The sequence below is a fragment of the Erpetoichthys calabaricus genome, chromosome 11 (genome assembly GCF_900747795.2).
Source record: "Erpetoichthys calabaricus chromosome 11, fErpCal1.3, whole genome shotgun sequence".
Classification (NCBI taxonomy): Eukaryota; Metazoa; Chordata; class Cladistia; order Polypteriformes; family Polypteridae; genus Erpetoichthys; species Erpetoichthys calabaricus.
This window is the reverse complement of record NC_041404.2, coordinates 81,829,060-81,853,570: the sequence shown is the minus strand read 5'-3', so window position 1 is coordinate 81,853,570 and position 24,511 is coordinate 81,829,060. Positions and strand designations below refer to the sequence as shown.

The window sequence follows — 24,511 nt, the reverse complement described above, 5'->3', positions numbered from 1 at the left end:
CCGGAGGAAACCCACGCAGACACGGGGAGAACATGCAAACTCCCTTCAGAAAAATAGTACCAGGAATATACGATAAAATTATTATTTCCCTTTTGTTGTCACCAACTTGCATCAGAAACACGGAAGACATGTTTTATCGAAATTCAAAGAGGACGTATTTAGCACATTTTTATGCTCTTATTTTCTGTTGGAGCCACATGCCCCATAGGATTCATTGTAAAATGCCAAAACTGGATATGTAAATATATTTTTTTAATTTATAGAAAACATTTAACTTTAGAACACAGTTTCATGTTGTAAATACACATATACCATGTTTGTTAAGATATAATTTTAACTTGAATAATACCAAACGTATCCTTTAACAAAACACAGAGCCTATTTTATATGCAGGCCTGAATTTACTAAAGTGCCTCTGAGACTAATCTAAGTAGAATATTTTGCCCAATAAATATTTTTCTTTCGGTACTCTTTTATATGATCAGTTTCATACTACAGTACACTAATCTATACAGTACTTAATAAATCAAAGCATTTTATTTTGTGTGATTTAATTCAGTGAGCCACAAAATTAACAATATGTGAGGATACAGGAAATGAAATACCCTGCCAAGAAAATTTATAATGCAGGCTAAAAATGTATATAATTCTGCACTTTAATAAATTAAAACAAGACTTTTTTATTTTTATTTATTCAGTTTTTTTACTGTTTCGATTTTCTAATGCTTCGGGATTAATGGGCATTTCTACAAAAATATTTATTTTTTATTTGAAGTTTCACAAAAAAGCATTTTGAATAAAATCTTAAAATGTTACATTTTTTTTAGTCAGATTTATTCTATTCTCTTGCAGACCACAGTGAACTCCATCATTTTTCAAGACAAATTCATCTAATTAAGGGCACAACACGTCAAAAGACAGCACTGAAGATACCAGGCAGCATTTAGAAGCAATAACAAATGTCACAAAGATCATCAGCATTGCAAAGAGTAGGACAGCAAGCATTAATATTATGGGCTGAATAAGTAAAAGTCAGTTTTAGAAAGCACAAGCAGGGAGACATTGATGAGTCAGGATTTGAATATTAGGACCAAAGGAGCTTTATAGACAGGTTTTGAAGAGGTGTCCCAAAGCTGAAGGAGAATTAGTAATGTCATGAAACTATAATGAGCAGATCAGGGTAAGCAGCACTGTCAGTTACAGGAATACTTTTTAAGTAAATAGCCATAGCTAGACAAGAGCTCTTCTGTACAGTTTTAAACATTAAGGAGAGGATCCAAAGTTATTTTTGTGATTTGTTCATTCTGCCTTTCATGATTTATTTTCATTTACATGCACAATGGTGCACTTTTTTTTCAAAGCTTATGTTTGATTTAATTTAATTTCCTTTACCTAGTCATCATCTGTGAGAAGTTTTCATGTCCTCCCTCCATCTACATTGAAAAAAACTCAATTGTCCTGTCATACATTAGTTAAGTAAACTCACATCTATAACAAAAGATAGCTCAACTCATGCAAATCTGTCTTGGTGAACAGCAAAGTTAAATCTGTTTGTTACCCCTTAACGTGTCGATTACAATTTAATTTTTTTTTAAAAATTAGGCAGATATTCTTGCTCAAGTTCTCTAACTGGAATTTTAAACTAATTATGCAACAGCGTGTTATTTCTTGTACATAGACAGATTTTGCATGACGTCACTTTGTTAATACAGTAAGTCTGTCTTGACCTGATGTAAGAAAAATCCTTGCATCTATCTTGTCTTTCTAAAATGAGGTGTGTATACAAAAAGATTTTTCCTCTACAATGTTTTTCCCTTTTTCTCGTGTTTATGTTTACAGGAGTTACTTTACTTAAACTACCACCCCATTAAGGGCTGCTTCCTGTCTGACACTTGATTTTGCTGCTATAGATTCTAACCACCCGTGACCCCAAACTGGGTAGATGGCTGCAAAAACATTGAAGGAAGAATAATTTGCTTAATATGTCTCTTTCACATTTATACTGACAGTTTCAGAATCTTCTGGAGGTATGAAAAATCAAGCTATAAATAAAGGTTTATGAGGACACTCTATTGAAAAGGTCAAGCATTTCTTCTACCTTGGAGGCCTAATCAGAAAAGACTCTAAATGACACCAAGAACTAAAAATATGAATAGAAATAGGAAAGTAGACATTTTACAAAAATGAGAGTGTTGCAGAGGAGGTCTAAATAGCAATCTGAAGAAAAGTCATTGGTGTCGACCATACTCCATTTATGGGACAAAATATAAGCAATGAGGAAGACAGACATCAAAGGACTGAAAGCATCTGGGTTATGGTCCTTCCATTGAATCCATTTAATCTGAGTGTGTTATAGTTTTCCTGATGAAAGAATTTTAGGCAGTTTTTTTTTTTTTACTTTGCTTTCTAGTAATTTTTTTGGATTTGGTGACAGTGTTATTGACTTACCGATTCTGATTTCTTTTTTTTTCTTCTAGTCCTTACATTTCACATCTGCTAATAGATTTCTTCCTAGCAGAATAAAACCAAGGGCTGGAATTTGTCTTAAATGGCACAATACAATATAAAAATTCTTAAGTTATGATAAGGTCATATCTAATATATCCAATAAGGAAAAAAATAGTATATTTCACTTAAATCTTATGTGGTTGTGGAAATGTTTGTATCTCAACACTTGGTGGAATTCATACTAATATGTGTTAAAATACTTGGGCAACATCTAGTGCTTTTGCTTTCAGGAACTTGTCACTAAAGCATTAACAGTGTGCTTTCACAGAGAAAAATGATTTATTAAACTTTGGCAGACTAAATTGTAGTCAGTTTCCCAGACTAATTTATAAAACTTTGCATGAATTTGAGTATGAAAATATGCATACATCAAAAAAAAAAATCAGATTTATAAACTTGGCATAGGCACATTTCTACACTGATTTGCCCTTTATAAATCTCGATCACTTTGTAAAACATCCATATATGGAGCATGCTAATCAGCCTCACAATGCTGCAGAACTTCATTGGCTGGTAGAGTAGGCCTCCAATTGACACATCGAGACAACACTACTGGCATTCAAGAGGATCAGGCTGCACTCTACAACCAAGAGTGCAAGATCATAGGCGGCATTACAGAGCCTTTGCATTCTGGGGGTCAGAGTAGGGTGTAAGGTGTCACCGTCTGACCAGGTAGCTGCTATTACCTGGCACATGTAATGAAATTCATGGTCTTGTCCAAATTCCCATATCTTAGACAGCTCAAGGAAAAGCAACATAATTCCTGATACTTGCCCTTAGTGTATCAGTCATACATCACAGCAGAAAATATTCCAGAACTATACTATGTTGATTTTACCTCATCTCCAGTCAATACAAAAGAGACTCAAACAAATTTATCTACCAATCTGGTTTCAGCATCTATCTCTAGGACATAAAATATTTAATGTATGATTCTGGTTTCAACTTTTCTACACTATTAAACAGTGGCTGCACATAGGTTTGTCAGTTGAATACTGAGTTATAATCCTGTTTATTCTCTAAATACTGTCAATTGCATAAAATTAAGATTACATGATTGTTTGGAGATGTAGGAAGGAAAGTTAAGGAAGGCAAGAAACTATGGAATGATGGTGGGAGATTATCAAGTGGGGCAAGCTGATTTCTTGTTGGAACAGAATTAATCTCCCATTAGTTCTCCTGGCCTTCCAAACCAACCTCCTAATTCATCCAAGATTTCTGTTTCTTTAGCCAAAATTGTTCTAGTGGATCAAGCCATCCTGTCAGGACAACAGATGGCTTGCATTTCTGCAGGTATTGCATTTTCGTTTAAGCATCAGGAGCTATTTGGGCCTTCAAAGCTGGCATCCAATTTTCCCACCGTAGTTAGGCTTTCTGAGGAGACTGCGGGAACTACTAGATCTTTTGAAAAATATGACATGATTGCAGATTTTATCCGATCTGGATTAATATTCTCTTCCTCAATTTCCTCCTGCTCAGCTTTCTTAAAAGAGGTGAAAATGATAGCTGACTTTATTATCTTCCGCAGTTCTTCTATATTCTTGTAGACTTTGTTAAAATTGTGAAGGTGATTTGGATTTACAAACTCCAACAGCTCAAGTGTCAAGTCAGGAACTTCTTTTTGCCTTAGTGCCGCTAAATTAATCAGACGATCCTCTTCCATGATGGCTCTCATGAGAAGGATGTTTTTGCATTTATGGGACTGATAACGCAGGGTGTATGTGTTTTGTCCTTTGTTCCAGTTGACTGGCAATAATTCAGATCTCTTGTCCTTAATCCCTGGTTTTTCTCCATTCCCAAGGCACTTATACCCAGCCTTCACCAGCTCCCAATGCACAAAACATACCAGAGCATCTTGTGGAGTGGCAATGTCATTGATGAGATAGTTGTAGAGCACCTCTAGACCTACCATCTTTAATATGATGATGATGATTGCACACTGTGGAGTGAAAGGGGAGAAACATCTGCAGCTGAGATGTCTTAATTGTGCATTCACCCTGGAAAGAATGCAAATGCCAACTGACAAAAAAGAGCTGTGATGTGCATATTTGAATTAGTATGAGTCATGTGAGAATTAGCCCCTCCCAATGCTTAGGGAAGCATTTCTATAGGACAAAGGAGGTGGAGAAAGGAGCAGTCAGCTTGGAGGACTTGGAGGTTCAATTTATGAATGTGGCACAAGTTTAAGAGATGATTTGCCATCTTTGTATTGTTCAGTAAGCCCCTTTAATGCAAATGTGCCATTTAGAAGCATTTTACTTTCACATCTCTAGCTAACTTAAAGAAGAAAGGCAAAAAACTGTCTAATCTATGTTGTAGGCAGAGGTGTAAAATAATAAAATACAACTGCTTCATTACATAAGTACATTTTTCAGCTATTTTTACTTAGGTAAATTTCATTTAATTTTTAGTTCAAATAGCATACTGCTTAGTTCACTACATTTTCCAGCAAATCTTCTTTACTCATTGCACAGACCAAAGTATTATAAATTTATAAAAGAGATCGATCAAGTGTGTTGTTCACTCATTGCAGCGTTGCTCAGATACGGCCAATAGAATGCCATATATCATTCAAAAATAAAAGCGCAGTGGCGCTCCTTTCAGTGCTGATTTGGTAGGTTGTTCCTGTATCAGTGTGTGCTCCTTACCTCTCTCTCTCTCCCAGCATCCTGCACACTACTGAGACAAGAAAAGTGAATGTGCACTTTCCCCATGGTTGTATTTGAAAACCGCACCTAAAGACATCTCTGCTTTCAAGAATTTGTCATCAAATTTAATGTGAGAGCTAATAAAACTTTCCTTTAACCAGAGATAAGTATTTTTGTTGCTACACTATGGAACCTGTCTGTCTGTCTATCTAACTAGAAGATATGTTTACCTTACTGATGATATGTTGTCACAATAGCAGTCCTGCTCAGTACAAAAGGAACTACAGGTTCAGACATATGATATATGTACTGGTTCGAGGAGCCGATTGAGTGAACCTACCATCTTTAGGATTATGACTGGACATCTCTAAGTCTGTATCCCTCTTAAACATGGCCAAATACTCCTGGTGGTGGATCACTCTTTCTAATTGATAATGGCTTTGATAGGTTCTTGTAGTAACGAAGAAAGTGCAACTAGCTCTTCACTTGTGATGACTGTCCTATAATGGTTTTTACTAAACAGTTCCCCAAACAGATATTACTTGATTATGTTGAGCTCGTTTGTAAGTTTCTTTCGATACAAGCATCTGCTAAGCAAGCAAATGTAAATTATTGGCTCATGTGTCAATGAAGGATGCAGCTATCTGCGAGGAATAATGTGAATTGCAGGACACATTGATCATAGATGCTTTGAATAAATAAAACCTTTTCCTTCTCATTTTATAGGCAAAAAATGACTATTTTTCATTTTTACTACTTAATGCTTATGACAGACTATTATAAACATTTCAAACTGAGCCTAAAAAATGTGTACAGTACATGAGGGTTTTACAGTGGCATTGATTTTCAAATTTAGATTCCATTATGGGCATTGTCTGTGTGGAGTTCTATGTGCATCTATGTAGGTTTTTATTTAATTTTACTAGTTTTACTCCCCTATCTGAAAGTGTACATTTTATGTTAATTGGCAATTTTAAAGTACTGTATCCTGGTGTGAGCAAGTAATAATAATAATAATAATACATTTTATTTATATTGTGCCTTTCCCATGCTCAAGGCACTTCACAGAGTTTAAGAAAGAATGGGAGGGTATACAGTATATAGCATTGTCCTAAACCAGATAAATAAATAAAGAAGAGTAAGATAGTAAATTCAGAGAAGAGCCTAACAGACAACATAATTGATGGTCTAACACACACACACACACAGGTTACATGAGCATCTTGACATAGAGGTAAACTGAAAGAGGGGTCATAAAGTCAGGTAGAGCTAAAAGCCTTCCTGAACAGATGAAGTTTGAGTTGGTTTTTAAAAGAATTCATGGAGTAAGCTGACCTGATTAATTTCCGTAGGTCATTCCAGAGTCTGGGTGCTATACAGCTGAAGGCCCGGTCACCCATAGAGTGTAGATTAGTGTGGGGTACAACAAAATTGCCAGAATCAGAGGACCTTACTGGGCGGAGAGGCACATAGTGATGGAGTCGTTTAAGGCTTTGTAGGTTATTAGTAGAATTTTATATTCAATTCTGTAGGACACAGGGAGCCAGTGAAGGCAAAGCAGGATGGGTGTGATGTGCTCGCTGCTGCTGGTTCAAGTAAGGACTCTTGCAGCTGAGTTTTGAATAAGCTGGAGCTGTGATATAAGATTAGAAGGGGCACCTGCCAGTAGGGAATTACAATAATCGATGCGGGATATGATAAAAGCACGGACAAGTTTCTCAGCATTAGAAAGGGAGAGGAAGGAGCAAACACGTGATATGTTATGGAGGTGAAATTAAGAAAGTTTCTTAATGTGATTTATGTGGGCGGAATAAGAAAGGGAGGAATCAAAATGACACCAAGATTCTTTGCAGTAGAGGCAGGTCTGAGATCACGGCCAAGATTGACTGGGAAGGAGCTCATTTTATTAAGTTGTACTTTAGTCCCAATTTGCAGGAGTTCACTTTTGTTGCAATTTAATTTTAAAGAGTTCTGCTTCATCCAGGTTTTAATTTCACTGAGGCAAGTTGTGAGCTAAGAAAGCTCTTATGAAATTCCACTTTTAACATTGAAATTGAGTTGAGTATCATCTGCATAAAAATGATAACCCAGTCCAAAGCTATGAATAATATGGCCAAGGGAAAGCATATAAATACAAAAAAGCAGAGGACCGAGGACAGAGCCCTGAGGAACTCTTTGTAAGACTGGCGCTGAGCTGGATCTCCTGTTGCCAAGACTAACAAACTCTTGCCTATCAGTCAGATAGGACTTGAACCACTGGAGGGCAGTGCCAGAGATACCCAGCATGGTTTCCATTCTGGACAGTAGAATGTCATGTCTGACCGTGTCAAATGCTACACTGAGGTCTAACAGAATTAATATGCTGGTTTGTCCAGAGTCTGCTGCCATAAGCAAATCATAGGTTACACGTAGCAGAGCAGTTTCACAGCTGTGCTGTGCTCTGAAACCAGACTAAAAGGGTTCCATCAGATTATTAGAAGTTAAGTAGTTGGTGAGTTGGGAAGCTACAACACACTCAAGAACTTTTGACAGAAAAGGTAAGTGGGGAAATAGGCCGGAACTTGTTAAGATTGTCAGCATCAAGACAAGACTTTTTAACATTGGGGTTACAGTTTATTATTGTTGTAATAGTCAGGATTATAGCATGAAGGCAGGATTTACGTAGTGTGCTGGGGATGGGGTCCAGTACACAAGTAGTCGGCCTCATCTTACAAAGCAGGTCATTAACAAAAGTGGATGTGACTGGTGAGAACTTAGAGAAGGAGCTGGATGGAGTGGGAAAACAGGGAGAGATATCAACAAATGATGTATTTATGTTAGTTGAATTATTTAGATCTTTAATTTTGTTACGGAAAAAGTGGAGGAATTTCCCACAGACTTCAGTAGAAGAGGTAGTTGGGCCAGATGTGGGTTGGAGTAGTTTATTAACTACAGAGAACAAAACCCTTGGGTTATCGTGGCCACTTTCTATTATTCTGCCATAATGGGTGTTCTTGGCAAGCAGTTAGTGCTTCTCTGTAGGCTCTTTGGTGGTCAGAGAAAGCCTGGATGTGCATGGTGAGGCCAGACTTACGTGACATTCTCTCAAGGCATCGGCCAGCTGCTTTCATAGATCACAATTCTGAATTATACCATGGAGCTGAATGCTTAAAGGAAACCTCCTTATGTTTTAAAGGAGCTGTTTTATCTAATGCTGAATGAAGGGCTGTGTTATAGTGGTCAACAAGACTATCTAGTGTTGATGGAATAGGTGAAGACAGTAAAAGATCAGAAATGGATACAGAAAGGACAGAAGGACAGAGATATTTTTAATGTTTCTGTAAGAAATTTTTCATTTACAGGTAAGAGGAGGGAGAGGTAATGAGACAGTGAAAAGTACTGCTTTATGGTCAGAGAGTAAGTAATTAAGTGAGTGGGGATGTGAGCAGGAGTGTACTCTGTGATGATCTGGCATCACATTCCATTTTGGTTTGTCTCCTGTGCCCAATGATGCCAGGATAGTCTCAGGACCCAAAAACCCTGCACTAGTTTATGTAGGTTTGGTCAGTCAGTCAGTCATTTTCCAACCCGCTATATCCTAACACAGGGTTGCAGGGGTCTGCTGGAGCCAATCCCAGCCAACACAGGGTGCAAGGCAGGAACAAATTCTTGGGCAGGGTGTCAGCCCACCGCAGGGCACACACACACCCACACACCAAACATACACTAGGGACAATTTAGGATTGCCAATGCACCTAATCTGCATGTCTTTGGACTGTGGGAGGAAACTGGAGTACCCGGAGGAAACCCATGCAGACACGGGGAGAACATGCAAACTCCACGTAGGGAGGACCCGGGAAGCAAACCCAGGTCTCCTTACTGCGAGGCAACAGTACTACCACTGTGCCACCGTGCCGCCCTTGTAGGTTTGGTGTAATGCATAAATTAATTTATATGTATATGTGAGTGTGTGTGAATTAATATCCCCTTTTATTCACGCAGAATAAAACGATAAGACAGCCAGAAATAGAAAGTCCTCCAAATCATCCATCTAATGAAATTCTTCACTTTTCACAGAAATTCCATTAAAAGGTTACAATATTCATTATAATTTCACAGAGCTAAGTGTAATAACAACACTAAATGAACCGTATCTACATATACTTTTTAGATTTTTGCTTTTGTTTTTTCATAAACAGTTTATGAGAGGAGCACAGACCTCAGTCATTAAAAGAGACATTTAACCATAATGGCAGATCTGTGCCCTCAGTATAAATAAGCCTGTAATGTCGGAACACATTACTTTGATATTATGTCATCCAGTCGCTATAGCTGCATACTTTATATATCAGAATTTAAGATTAATCTAAATTCTGATACTATATATAAATTCATAATACAAATTACTTTGTGACATCATTTGTTGGTTTTGAATGCTTACAAATACACAAACATTAAATTATAAATCTAAAACAATTTTAGAGTTCCTTTATACTAACAACATGTAGTAGCAATCCAGAGGTATCTGACAGCTTTGCAATGTTTTCATTGATTTCATAAAGTGTTGGGTCCTACTTGTATGTACTCTGGTGAACATTAAGACTAAGACCGTTGATAGAAACCCTTCTACAGTGGGTCACAATTATCAAGTGCCTTTGGATGAACCTGCTTTCACAGTCCGTCTGTTCCTAGGAATAACCTTTGATCACTCTCAAGAGACGGGCTGCTTCACGGTGGGCTTTATTTTCACATATGCACTGACAACATGGATATGCAGAACTACATTTTGTATCTGGATATCCTTCCCACATATTGTATTTAAATAGAATGTGATGTGATGTTTCAAAAGACACTAATTTCTAAACTAGATAAGAACTTGTGCCATATTGGATTTTAGTTTTCTTCAATGCAACCATAACTGGGTTTGTTTCATATGACTGGCACTCTTGGCACATTTTGCTTTCCATGCCCTACACTCCACAGAGACAAAATAACAAATGTGTTACCTAATGTATTAGAGATGGGCTCTGTTATGTTGGTAACATGACACGTTTTTGTCTCAGTGGATAAGTAAACTTAGTCTGTTACAAAATGCACACTCATATTTAAACATTTGAGTCCTCACTTAAACAAATAAAGTTTCATAAAATGGACATTTGGGGAACTGAGGGATACCAATTATATTAAGAGCAGGTGTGGTCATTGATTTAACAAAGCAATTAACATCCTGTCATCGTGCTTAAGATTATGTACTGTAGAAAAAGGCTGGGCAGACTCAAGTGCTCAATATGTTGAATCGCAGCAGACATTTCACTATCTTTGAGGTGATGGTTGGGACATGTTAGACAGAAACCTTTTAGTGGAAAAGACTGCTCAATTTACAGATATTTCATAAGAAACTATGGCTAAGGTGTTAGTAGCTTTGAAGCCAGAAAGGATGAATATCAGTCTTGGTTAACTGGGGAGAAAGCAGAAAAACAATCATTTCCCATGATGCATGTGCATTGACTGAAAATAAAAGGAAGAACAAGAAAAGCAGCCCTGACTCATCTCCCTATACGAACAAAGCATTTCCTCAAGTCCAAGACACAGAGGCAGTGTGTTAACCTCTTATTGCCCCCAAAGCTGGGTCAAGTAGTAGAAGGTCAGGTAACTCCATGTGGCATACACTACAAAGGAAATGTATGGCCCCAAGATGCTTTTTCCATTTTGAAGGGTTACTTTGGCCCAGTGGTTTTCAGGGCATGATATACCTTTATCAATAAATACCAAGGTGTCTGATGTGACCATATTCATCTGATGCTACTGGGACCTTCCATGACAACAGATGATGTTGTATGGTCAGTGAATGGTTTAAAGAGCATTTCAACAATGTAAACCATATGCTATGGTTATTCTAGTCACTAGATTTCAACCTATTTGGGCACTTAGTGGAAATTATGGCATGGCACTTGAGAGGTGATTTTTCATCACAACCTCCAAAACACCAAATGATTGAATTCTGATAGAAGTGTTTCTTCCATCCAGTACAGATCCATACATGCCATAGTGATGGCTCTTGGTGGTCCTTCACAATATTAGGACATGTGTCCTGTACTTTGTCAATTACTGGTAATTCATTGTTCAAAGTCCATTTCAGTTACTTGCAAAACTGAACACTGTCACTAAAATTCTGAAATTCCTTTAACCTTACTATGAGAGAAATTAAATCTCTTCAGATTTACTTTAAGCTTTTTCTCGAGCTGCCTGGAATGAACATAAGAAAGATGGTTGTATAAACAGAAAGCTGTAAGATTGTGTGGTTTTTTAGTATGTGCTGGTCACTACTTCCCAATAACCACCCATCCGTTTTTAAAATAATAAAAGCAAGGTTCATAATTCAAGCTATATAATTCTTTCTGAAGCAAAACATTAATTATTAAAGGTTTCCAGTATGCATGCAGATCACGTTGACTTTCCCCTTCAAAAAATGTGTTTCCTTTTCTATCAGAATTTCAAATTTGGTGCTCAGCATTTCTAGGTCACATTTACTTTAATGCAGGAGAGAATGTGATAACTGCAATGGTGTGACATGTTATGTACGTCTCAAGGTATCTGACACACTAAATTAATCTTCAATTTGAAACAAGATTAGCTTGGTTAATGGATACCTCTCCCTGTTACTGAAGACGATGGAACCAAATTAATTTATCCAGCTGGCTGACAGTAAAACATAGAGTTTTATTTGATCCCCCTATTTTTATCTGTTAATCAGCTCAGTACACAGCGGTAGTTTTCTGTGGGAAAAAAATTAGCCCCCTTTCGGGGGCGGGGTAAACCTTTGTTGAAAAATTTTTGGGGTATGGGAAAAATCCTTGAAAAAAGTGCAATCTAGCTCCAAAACACAACATTCCAATAATTTTTAAGAAAATTAATAGCTTGATGCTGTGTTCATCTCTGGCTTCTAGTTGTCTTTTATAAGGAGGTGCACCCTCTGACAAAGTTGTCCTATTTCAGGATAGTATGGTTTCTTCTCTCTCCACTGCAGGCAAATTTGACCTAAAAGGCTCAGAAGTTTTGTGCTGGCTTGACATACTGTAACCATGTGGTAATTTGACCACATTAAATTAAATTTGATGAGGTTGCAGCTGATGAAATACTGTATGCATGCCATAAAACAGAGTTCATGTACAGGATTTGAGATGGGGCAGCAATGAAGAGCCTGACCTCTGATTGTTTTAGAATGATTTGCTTGGAAAATGTAAGCTGACATTAAAGGGTAGCCGAAAATAACAGTCAAATACCTCTTGTCTCTGGATTCACTATCACAAAGATCGTAAAGTACTGCAGAGGGTGGTGAAGGAGGCACAGAATATTACCGGCACCCTGCTGCCATCTATTCAGGATGTACAAAATACTCGCTGCCTTATAAAGGCAAACACGATAATTAAAGACCTCAGCCATCTCACTGTACAGAACTACTGGCACCTCTCTCACTAGATTCAAGGACCGTTTCTATGCACAGATCGTAAGATTGCTGAACAGTTAATTATAAGAATGCTATGAATACTTTTGATTTATTTTTTATATTTTGTATGGTATTTTTGGAAACTGACATTGATTCATATTATGAACCCCTTAACTCAAGAGCTTATTAAATATTCTTCTTCATCTTTTCCCACATCTGTGCTGGGTTGATGTTCTTGATCAGTCTTCTCCAAACAATTCGGTCCTCGCCAGCAAAGCCCTTTTCCTTCAGACCTTCTTTTACTTTATTTATCCACCTCTGCTTTGGCCTCCCTCACTTTCTCTCCCACTGTACTTCCTTTCCCATCACTCTTTTGCCCACATATTCATCGTCTCTCCTCATCACATGTCCATACCACTTCAACCTACTTTCCTGTACTTTCTTTGTTATCTCTTCCACTTTGTTGTACCTGTGATCATCTCATTTCTTATTCTGTCCTTTTTTCCATACATCAATGTCAACATTATCATTTCTGCCACATCTAACTTCTTCTCCTGCACTCCCTTTACTGCTCATGTCTCAGCTCCATACATCATTGCTGGTCATACCACTGTCTTAAAAACCTTACCTTTAACCTTCACCGTAATTCTTCGATAACACAATACTCCTGACACCTTCTTAAAATTATTCCATCCACACTGCAGTATATGGGTTATCTTTGCATCTAGTTTTCCACCTCAGGCTACCACTGATTTTAGATATTTAAATTGTCCCGAGCCTGGATAAATAGAAAGGGTTAGTGTCAGGAAGGGCATTTGGCTGTAAAACCTTAGCCAAACCGTAATGTCAGAATCAATTCAATCAGCTTCAGAAAGCGATTTATGAGAACGCCAGCATTTATTCGCTGAACAAAGTAAAGTAGTCATAATGTCAGCCAAAACAGATACCACACAGAAATGAGACCTTTTATTGTTTTCATGCCTGCAAGCTTCTGACTTAATAAAAAAAAAAGCACAGTTCCTACAGAAAATTCATGAACGGCAGTAAATGAACCCTGGTCCTTGAGGCACAACTAATGGAATGCCATTCTGATCTCAGCTTTATATTTAAGTATCTTTTCAGTTGGTTCACACAGCTGCTTCACAGTTCCAAAGTCCTGGGTTTGAATCCCAGGAAAGGCGCTGTTTGTCTGTGTAAACTTTGTATGTTCTCCTTTTGGCTGAGTGGGATTGTCATTGTATGAGTGAGTAATGATATTTGTGAGACTGTGTCCTGTGATGGATTGGATATCCATCCAGAGTTGGATCCCGCCCTGCATCTATTGGTTTCAGAATACATTTTGGGCTGCATGACTCTGAAATGTGATAATTGATGGATTGATTAAACAAAACATTTCCCTTTTTAGGAATAAAAAGCAAATAGGGGCTAGGTCTGCTCTTGACTATCATGACCCACAACAACCTGAAGAAGACATAATGTTAAATTCTTATCTTCCTCATTGAGCTGTTTGGAATTTAACATTAAAACATATTATTTAGAAGCCTTCTTCCCACAATTATCACAGCATATTCTTGCAGGAAATAAATATTTTATCACCTTTTTAAAGAGTCATCCCACAAAGAGGCAAACTGTTCCTGATATTTAAATGATTTGGTTTGTATAAAACATGCTTGTTAATACAGTTGGCCTACATTTATCTTTTTTTACTGTCGCTTTTACCTAATGTGATTTACAAATCCTGTATTTATACAATCGTAGAAGAGGCAGGTTAAGTGACTTGCAGAGAGCCACAAAGTGGGCCATTGTGGGGAACTGGCTGCCCTGAAACTAAAATGGGTCAAGGCAGATACAAGAAATGGATGACCAGATGGCAGCACAGTTTTGCTGCCTCATACATGTGAAATCCCAAGTTGAAATTCCGTGAGGAGAAAATCTGTGAGGATTTTTGTGTATTCTCCCAAGGTATATGTGGGTTTCTTTCCAACTGCTGCAGTTTTTCCTCCTAAATTACAAAGACATTCATGTTAGCTTAATTTGAGGTTTCATTGGTCCCAAATGAGAGAACGTGAGCACATGGAAGAATGGGCCCTGCCATCAACTGGTGCCCATTGGTGCTGAGAAAGGCTCCTGCACCTAAAGGACTAGACAATTCAGGTGCACTTGAGGATGGATGGATTTTCATCATGAAAAACAGCATTTTCTTTTCTATTTGTATAATTGGTAAAATTCAAACACAAACACTATACACTGCATTCTCATAGAAGTTGCATAAGACTTGTATACAGTACTATGTGATTCAAGATATAATTTTATCTTGAAAAGTCTGGGATTGAAATATTAGGAACTGTAAAAAAAAGGTTTCAGTCTTTTCACTTATTCCATAAATGTAATGGATAGGTCACTTTATTTATTGTTTTTAAGCTACAGTTCTGCCAACACAATGGCCATCTGCATATGGCATCAGATTCTCCCATAAGATGGAAAATTACACATGTGTGAAAGTCTTACAAATGAACGTTGCCTGATGTTCTTGAAAATAAAGACCTTAAAGCCATTAAGGAGATAAAAGAATGATCAGGCATATGGCACTTATTTCCCATTGTCAATGTTAAAACAGGAGTGAAGCTGCCATTTGTTTGTTGTGAAGTACTTCACCCAATAGCCACAAGGCAGAAACCTCAGAATGCTTTTAGTGAGAGCGCATGGAACTGAGGTTGGTTCTGTGTGGGGGCGGGTGGGTGGAATGAAACGTTTAGAGATGTTTAGAAAGTAGGTAGGAGCACAATTAAAGAAACAGTTCTACACTGTTTATAGTATACTAGTTACTTTAAAGACAGGTAACAGAACAAATTTTAAAATATTTGACATGGTTTGCCTTATGTATATCCTCAGCATTCCTCCTGTTCCTTTCATTTGTACTCTCCTGTGTCTCAGCCTGTCTTGCCCTGTGCTGCTTCTCTCAATCATGTTCCTGTAAAGCTTGCTTCTTAGACTCTGTCCTTTCGACTTGAGTTGTTCACCTCCTGTCTGTTTTTTGACTACTACCAATGATAGATGGGCCTCCATTACCTGCTGTGAAAACATCAGTCATATTCTTGCAAATACTTCACATCTTTGAAGGCGACCCTCAATGTTCTTCCTAGGCCTTTCCTTAGTTTTCCCTTATGTCTCAGCCTGTCTTGCCCAATGCTTCCTGTCTGAATCACGTTTGACTGAGCAACCAAAGTAAAACTGACTAATCAGATCAAAGCCAAACTGTCCAATCAGATTGCTTGGCGGTACCGGACACACACACATACATACACACTCTAACAGCAGTGTTTTATTATATAGTAGATGACCTGTGTGTCAATTCATAGTAGTATTATTGCATATGTAATTATTTTTGCTATTAATTATGGTGTTCTTATAAAGCAGTGTATGTGTTTAGTGATAGATTGACTGATATGACACAGTGCTTATGGGCTGTTAGACTACATTGCTGTCTTAAGTCATGAGTGTTTTTTTGCATAACCTTCAGCTGACTGATACCCTTATTAGAGTGCGTACCTGTAGAAATATCCTCCATGGTCTCCGGACGCTTTTCAGTAGCTATTAAAAATTAACAGTCCACTGACTTTACCAAAGCTCGCCCAGTTCATATTCTGTAAACCTACCTAATATTAGAGATTGTTCTGTAGGGAATGAGGTTTTCTTCTCGTCACGTTTTTTTTCCCAAGTCTTATTTATGTATCAAGCACTGACTTGCAGTTTAGCCATTCTCTTAAAGTGCTTTACTTAAAAATCTTTTCAGATTTTTTTGTTTCATTTGTTTGTTAGTTTTCATCTTGGATTCTTGGCTTTTGATTGCAAGCTCTTTCTTCACAAAAGTTGAAAAACATAAAACTACTGTCAGACAAGAAATGATTAAACTGATTAATGTGCATAAAGGATCAAAGTGTTCCCTGGTACTTACTTTAGTATTTCCCTAGCATGTACTTTAATGAATGCAATTATTTCTTCTGGTAAATATTCTCAGTGTGTTCTGCTTGGTGTGACGCTGATGTTTAGTTTATAGAGTATACATCCATCCTTGTTAGACACATGGACAGGAGTCAGTCTGGCTCACATGTGTAATTGCTATACAGTAGTGTTTCCAGTGACAAATAACAATATAACATTACGAAACTCTTATTTAAACCTCTGTACAGCAAAGGTATTCCTACAGGGATGGAAGCTTGCTCATACACATAATACATAATATTTTTTTAAATTAGCTTTTCTTTTTTTTTTTTTGTAGCTGTCCCATTTCCTTTAAGCCATCGTCTCACAATGAAAGAAGTGTTTGACTGTGAGGGAAAGCCACGGGTTGACCTCCTAAAGGCTCATCTGACAAAAGAGGGTCGTGTTGAGGAAGCAGTGGCCCTGAGAATAATCAATGAAGGTGCTGCCATCCTTCGCCAAGAAAAAACTATGCTGGACATTGAGGCTCCTGTAACAGGTAAGTCCATTTTCAGAAGCTAAAGTGTTTTTTTTTGTGTGTTGACATTAGTAAGCTGCTTCTTCCTTGTGTGAATGCCATTTTTATTCAATTACCATCAAAACCTAAATTATTTGTGTAACTGTAATTAAAACTGAAACCTTCTGAGACTTTTCAGTTTCAGTTATCTTTCAAGTGTATCAAGCAGTAGCAAATAAATTAATCATAGATGTAAATACATTTTCACTTACCAGCATCTAGAGATTGATTATATGGAGAAACATGATGAACATTACTAACAGTATTGCAGTATTTTAGCCCGAGTTTGTTACTTGTTGGCCAACGTTCATGCACCCTATGTTTAGTGCATATACATGTGTGAAAATATGTACACCCTATCCACTTAAGCATGTTTATGAGTGATGCCTGCACAGTCTATCACCTCTCAGTACTCCAATTAGGAACTCACAAGCTTTGGCTTAAACAGACCAGATAAGTGTCCTCTACACACTGGAGGCTGGTACACCTTACCTATGGCCACTTAGTATGATAAGTTTCTTTTTCCTGTGCTGCTCACTATTGAAGACTTTTTTTATGAGGCACATACAGTAAGTGTGCAAAGATTGTTGCGAGACCATAAAAAGATCAGGAGGTGATAAATGCAGATATATTCATATTCAAGACCTGGGAGTTTGTAAACATAAGGCAACCAAGAAACCAGAGAGCAAAACAAGAATCAAAAGTGAGGGCTAAAAGGCAAATCATAACCAAAAATAATATCTGATACTAGGGCCTACTTAGTGAAAAAGCTAGAAGTTTTCAAGACATTGTTTATCCACTGAAGGATAGAGTATACTGTGACTGCTACCATATTTACAATATCACGTCCTTGATTTATCAAAGCCACAGTCACAAATAAAACTTTATCAAAACAAATTGAATCTATAAATAAAACATAGAAACTGAATACTGCTAATATAAAAATATAATCAGTCAAAATACACATACAGAACACATTAATTATCACAGTGGGAAAGAAGCAGCAATTTACCCACACCAGGTGCCCTGTGTTTATTTTATTACTTCAATCACCCATGATGTGCAAACAAAGTATAATAGTTTTAAAACAAAGCAGAATATATTAAAATATATGAATATTAGAAAAAAAGCAATGAATAACATAGAAATATAAATTAATATATAGCTTTGTTGAGTATCAAAATCTGGATGTAACGCCCCCGTGGCCATCCAAAGGCTTCACACCAGCAAATAAAAAGGAGGATGCTTTTAATAAGGATATGAAAGCTGAACAACTACACAAGGAATAGTATCTGCGTGAGGAAGTGTCCTTGAAGGCAGTTTGTTGAAATTTGTAAGCCAAGCTGACACATGGATGATATCTCCCAGGTCTAGCTGGATGAAGTTTCTTTCTGCCACCATGAGGCTGTTAGTCCTTTATGCCTATATTTCCATGGCGTTTTGGAACCCGTGATGTTTTCTTCTGGTAATTGGCTAATCGTTTTATTGTTTGATAGCTTTACTTAGCATTTTGTCTTATCTTTGTCACAAAATCTGTTTATGTTCACTCCATTGTCTTGCCTAGAATGAATTAGGAGGCTGGGAGAAATCTGTGAGGATAGAAGATGTAACATGAGTCAAAAACCCAAGCAAAAATTCTAAATCAGAGACCTAATCTATCTTCAAACTAAGCCCATACAGAAACCAAAGTTTGTTGTCAAAAGTCAATGCCTAAGATCTGCATGCTTAGTCCATTGCTCTTCACCCTGCTGACTCACGACTGCACAGCCACGCACAACACCAACCACATCATCAAGTTTGCGGATGATACGACGGTGCTGGGACTGATAAGCAGGGATGATGAAACAGCATACAACGATGAGGTGGAACAGCTGTCTGCATGGTGTGAAGACAACAATCTATTTCTCAATGTTGACAAGACAAAAGAGATAATCGTGGACTTCAGAAAATCACATCCTGCCCACATCCGACTCAGCATCAACGGTTTCGATGTGGAGACTGTTATGAATACCAAGTTCCTCGGTATGTACATAACTGAGGAACTTACGTGGATGCATAACACCTCATCACTAATCAAGAAAGCCCAGCAGAGACTACACTTCCTGATGCAGCTTAAGCGAGCACGTCTTCCCCCTTCCATTCTCACCATGTTCTACAGAGGCACCATTTAGAGTGTTCTGACCAGCTGCATCAATGTCTGGTATGGCACCTGCAACATATCCGACCGCAAGCGCCTGCAAAGGATAGTGAAGACAGCAGAGAACATTATTAGGGTGCCTCTCCCTTCACTACAGGACATATTTTTACAAAGGCAGTGTCCACAACACCTGCAGCATTGTGCAGGACCCCTTACACCCCTCACATGAACTTTTCACACTTCTGCCATCCAAGAGAAGATACTACAGCATCACAGCCAGATCTGCCAGGTAGCAGGATAGTTTTTACCCCCAAGCTGTCAGACTTCATGCTGCCCCATGGGATCTTCCACACTGCCTCAACCACCTCTAAAAACAGAACTTTTATACATGCAAGCCACTTTCCTGCAAAGACTAGTATGCATGTAAAAAAGAACTGAAAATCTCATACTGACCTTTAAGCATTTTGACATTCTTGATATCCTTCTGCTGTGAAACATTCTGACCTGTCATTGTTTACACATGTCTTAAACAACTACAGTATTATCATGCAGTGATAATTTCTGTATTGTCTATATCTATTATTTATTTGTTTATTTATTTATTTATTATATTACATATCTATTGACTATATTTATGTATCTAGATTGCAAATACCATACATTGCATCAATTTTCGTATTGCTTACTACACGTCAATATTGCTGCTACTTCTTTGTCTTGTCTTTGCACAATGTCTGGTCTTGTCTGTGTTTTAATTTTACATTTAAATTTTAATTCTATTTTTAATTATTTATAATTTATTATTTGCTCTTCATGTTGTTACACTGTGGACCCTGAGCTTCGCAATTTCGTCTATTTGCATACTTGTATATGGCTGAGATGACAATAAAGTTCGCTTTGACTTTGACTTTTGACTTGAAATGCATCCATTAAGTCTCAGGTTTTACCTGTAATCTCAGATGGCCTGGATCAGTCTGGCCATCTGGTCAGTCTGATGCAGAATTCTTAGACACAATACATACATAAATCAAGAATTATGCTGAGCTATGCTTAATGAGTAAAACATTCTGTGATTATGAATAGCAAAGTAAAAGTTCAGGTTCATATTCAGTTCATCATAGAATTGAGTTGATAATAAAATCTTGACTTCGATACCACAACCAGCTTTTAGATGTCAATACCGGTACCAAAACGGTACTTAGCTGCTTAGTTCCCCTGGCTCTTACACACACACAACTTCCTGCTGCTAGGCACACATGCACATTCCTATTCCGCCACACTCATAACAAGGAGATTGGTGGTCTCTCTAAGTTTCCAGCACATTATATATAGATATTGTTTCATAGAGTGTTGTCCCTCAAGGTGATTTCAGCACAAAGATTGTCATCTATTATATTGAAGAGCCTGGGGTTAGATTGGCCTTGGAGATCTAATCACTCTATACATGACATTGAGCAATGTGCCTGCATGCAACAACTTACTTCTAGTACAGAAATTAGCATAAAGCTTATATAGTACCATTTTAAAAATTGTATATTTTGGTATACTGGTGTTCAGCACAACACTAGTTCATCACAGCAAATCTAAAGATTATGTAGTTGAGGCAGACTGCAGCTTGCTTTTAAATATAGTACATGTAGTTCCAAAGTTATAATTGTACACTCCATAACAAGGAGACATCTAGTTATCAGTACTAAGAGAAAATGGGTATTTTTTTTTATTTTTTTAAAGAAAGCTGGAGTGGATTTGAGGCTATATATTAGTAAAGGTGCAGGCAAGTGTTGGGGGAAGATAATGTCACAAGCTGTTTATGTAACAAAACAAAGACAAAATCCCAAGGTTATGTTGTTTAACAGAAGCTAACCACAACTTATATATTTAATTTTGCAAATAAACAAGTAACAGTGATTTAAATCTCTAGTTCACAAAATTGCAAAATTGTTAATCCAAACAATCCCTAAACAGATTAGATGTATAAGTAAAGAACACTGCATGCAAGTGTGACATTTGAAAGCACAAATTGTAAATTTCAGTTGTGTCCACTGTGTGTCCACTACCTTGTGCCCAGTGCTCCTGAACAGTATCGGCCCCCTTCATAAACCTGTAGTGAAAAAATAGGTTTGGAAAATAGATACACATGCATTGGAATTTCAGGTATTGATATAAATTGTACATTCTTTTACAAAGTGATCAGTCTCTGTGTGACATACTAGTAACAAATTAAAATCATGCTGGGCACCTAACAAAATATTCCTTAAATAAAGACTAGCAGTTGTAATACCTTGAGAGTTTGCCTGATTTGTTTGGATGTACAGCAGGTAGTTGAAAAATTACCAATGCAAGTAACAATAAACCTTATCTAATTCTTTTGGCCAAAACAACAACTTTATAATATTATCATTACTGTACAATATCAATTATAGACATTTTCATGGAAGTATATAGAATTGTAATCCAGTTATTAAAATGTTTCAAAATCCGTAGAAATCAACAACTACAAAATAAAAATGACACCTAGTTATCAAGTACATTTTCTTCATCCAGTAACTTAACCACAAGCAGGCATTAGCGAGCTTAGAGAAATGGATTATGTTGAACAGCCCTCAGGGGTTGTGTTGGTGTTTACCCTTTATGTAGTCTATTTAGTCTGGAGGGATTAATTTAGAAAATGCTGGATCTACTGAACAATCTTCATAAATCAGCTTTATCTCACAGTTTAGAAGAGATATGGGTCTAAAGCTGCAGTACAACAAATTGCATTATCCTTTGTATTATTAAAACCTAAAGTGATAAGGGCTATCACTGGGTTATACAAGATTGTACAGCTTTAGGTAATGCTACTTGCTATGTCCTACAAAATAGTAATAATTTGACTATTGTAAAACACAGGAACACGTCAGGAAGAGATGGAGCACGTAGGTAAACCCCCTATATCAGGGGTGGGCAGATTCAGTCCTGGAGGGCCGCAGTGGGTGCAGGTTTTTGTTCCAACCCAGTTGCTTAATCAGAAGCATTCATTGCTCAAGTAACACTTCTGCTTCACTTTAGTTGTCTCGCTCGTTAAGATTTTGAACCCTTATTGCTTATTTTAGTCTTAAACAGCTGTAGTCTTGGTTTTTAATTGTTTCTTATTAGCAATAACATGCAAATGACAAAAGAAACCAGCAGTTCTCCATTTAGCTTGTTACCATTTACACCTGTGTGTATTCATCATGCACTATTGGGTTTAATTAAATACTTGGATGGAAAGTGAAGAGAAAAAAGTGAAGCACTGAGAATAACTCATCTGTTTTAGACTTCAAATCATTTGGATGATATCCTTAGAAAGGAAAACAAATCTAGGACATGAGAATGGCCTTACATAGCAGAGTTAAAGCACTAGCAAGCCATGAAATTAAATAATTGACAAGGATTGTTTTTTAATTAAGCAACTGGGTTGGAGAAAAAACCTGCAACCACTGCGGCCCTCCAGGACTGAATCTGCCCACCCCTGCCCTATATTGTGATGTACAAAAACAGAATCAAAAAGGTCAGAAAAACAGGTGCGAGCCTTCTTCAGACTGCCCAAGATGGGGAGGATGCTGGTTATTATGGCTTCCAACTGGAAGGGGTGGGTTCAACAGGTCGTAAACCGGATGTAACGTCAAGGATGGAAAAACCATCGGTCATCTTTCTTGCAGAGGGAGGAAGATAGAAGGCATTAGTGCCACCCTCTGAATCAGAGTGTAACAATTACTGAAAGAGCCCTGAGGCTCACATATGTAATATATATATATATATTATATATAGATATAGATGTATATAGATACAGATATATGTTGTAAAATAGGACACAAACAAAGACTCAAGATGTCCAATTTTTATATTATGAGTTCAAGAGGCAGTAAGACGAGTTTCCTGCCGGATGGACGCAGACGTAATGTCAAAGATGGAGTATCTGTCAATCTTCCATTATGCAGAGGGAGGGAAAGAGAGGCATTAGGACACTGTGCCAACCCCTGGTCTGGTGTAATTAAAATCACCAAAGCCCTTAAATTGTCTCCCATGCTCCAGTGCATGACTGATATGTGTATGTGTGTATATATGTTGTGAAAATAACCAGCCTCAACACAGGAAAAACATTTGGGGCAGTCACCCATATATTGTCCCTGGTGGCAAAATGGGTAAATGAAATAGAACTATGTGCATCGGTCTAGTTCCAGACTGAACTGCCTTAGTGTTCCAGACATGGTGGCTTTAAAGGCCAGGATCAGAAGTGACATGGCGGAACTGTGGGTGCCAGAACCGGAAGTGATGTCTTCAAGGTTGAATTAGGCAGGTTTTCCCGTGTTTGGTCTGTAGAGACCACAGAAGAAGGTTTAGTGCTCCCCGCCACCCCCTGGCCTGGTGTGGAATTACCTTCACTTGGTCTCCTACTGGCACGTGTGTGACAATATATATATAATATGTTGTAGTTTGCCTGCGCTGTTTATTTTGGCAGAATATTTGTTATACAGTATGTGTAACCAGTTTTTTGTACATTCTGCTCCATTTAAGTTTTTGTATTTCTTTTTTTTATAGTGTGACAAGTGAAGTTTTGGAGTAGTTCATTTTGCCTTTAAGAGATGCTTTGCTTTCCAAATTTTGCACAGATTTACCAAAACTGAAAGAGAGCATTTGGGAGTTTTATACAAATTTTACAATTTCTGTCATTTTCCTCCTGGCTTTTTGTATGCAAAAAGATGGGAGTTACATGCCTTGTGTTAGAGTAAGTGGGCTGTTAGATTTGTAGTTAAAATCTATTTGTAAGTTGACGAGATTATGAAGTTGTGCCTGGATGAATTTTGACTACACTTGTTTGAGTCCCTGATTGTTCATTTACAGTATAAACAATTTGTGCAGGAAGGAGCTTTATTTGAAGTAACAGAGACAAGTTTCTCAAAGCTCATTTTAGATACGTTCCTGCACGAGCACTATTGTTAAATGACTGGGTGGGCAGTGTTTCTGGAAAATATTTATGTTATTCATTTAATAAGTTCTTCTTATTAAATAATAAAGCCTTCGTCTATAATTTGTGGAAGTTTATGGAGTACAGAAAAAGGCAGAAAAAATATTTTACTTTATATATTACTTTATTTTGGGCATTTACTATAGATATATAGTAGTATAGTAAGTTATTATTGTTATTAATACAATATTGAATTTGTATGCATTTGTTTCCTTGTCTGTCTTAAGGGAAATTAATCAAATTGTTACAACGTAATAGTTAGTTTAGTACATTATACATCGAATGCTGTTCATAACTGTTTGTATTT

At 37.3% G+C, this 24,511-nt stretch overlaps 1 protein-coding gene across 6 annotated transcripts in view; it reads left to right on the top strand.

Annotated features, from left to right (window-relative positions):
- The window catches only part of ppp3ca (protein phosphatase 3, catalytic subunit, alpha isozyme), a 443,488-nt gene that overhangs the window by 210,028 nt on the left and 208,949 nt on the right, over positions 1-24,511 (top strand). For all 6 annotated transcript variants that reach the window (XM_028813465.2, XM_051933907.1, XM_028813466.2 and 3 more), the window contains exon 2: positions 16,862-17,062. In XM_028813465.2, the coding sequence (XP_028669298.1) occupies positions 16,862-17,062 (201 nt within the window). The remainder of the gene's footprint in view (positions 1-16,861; positions 17,063-24,511) is intronic.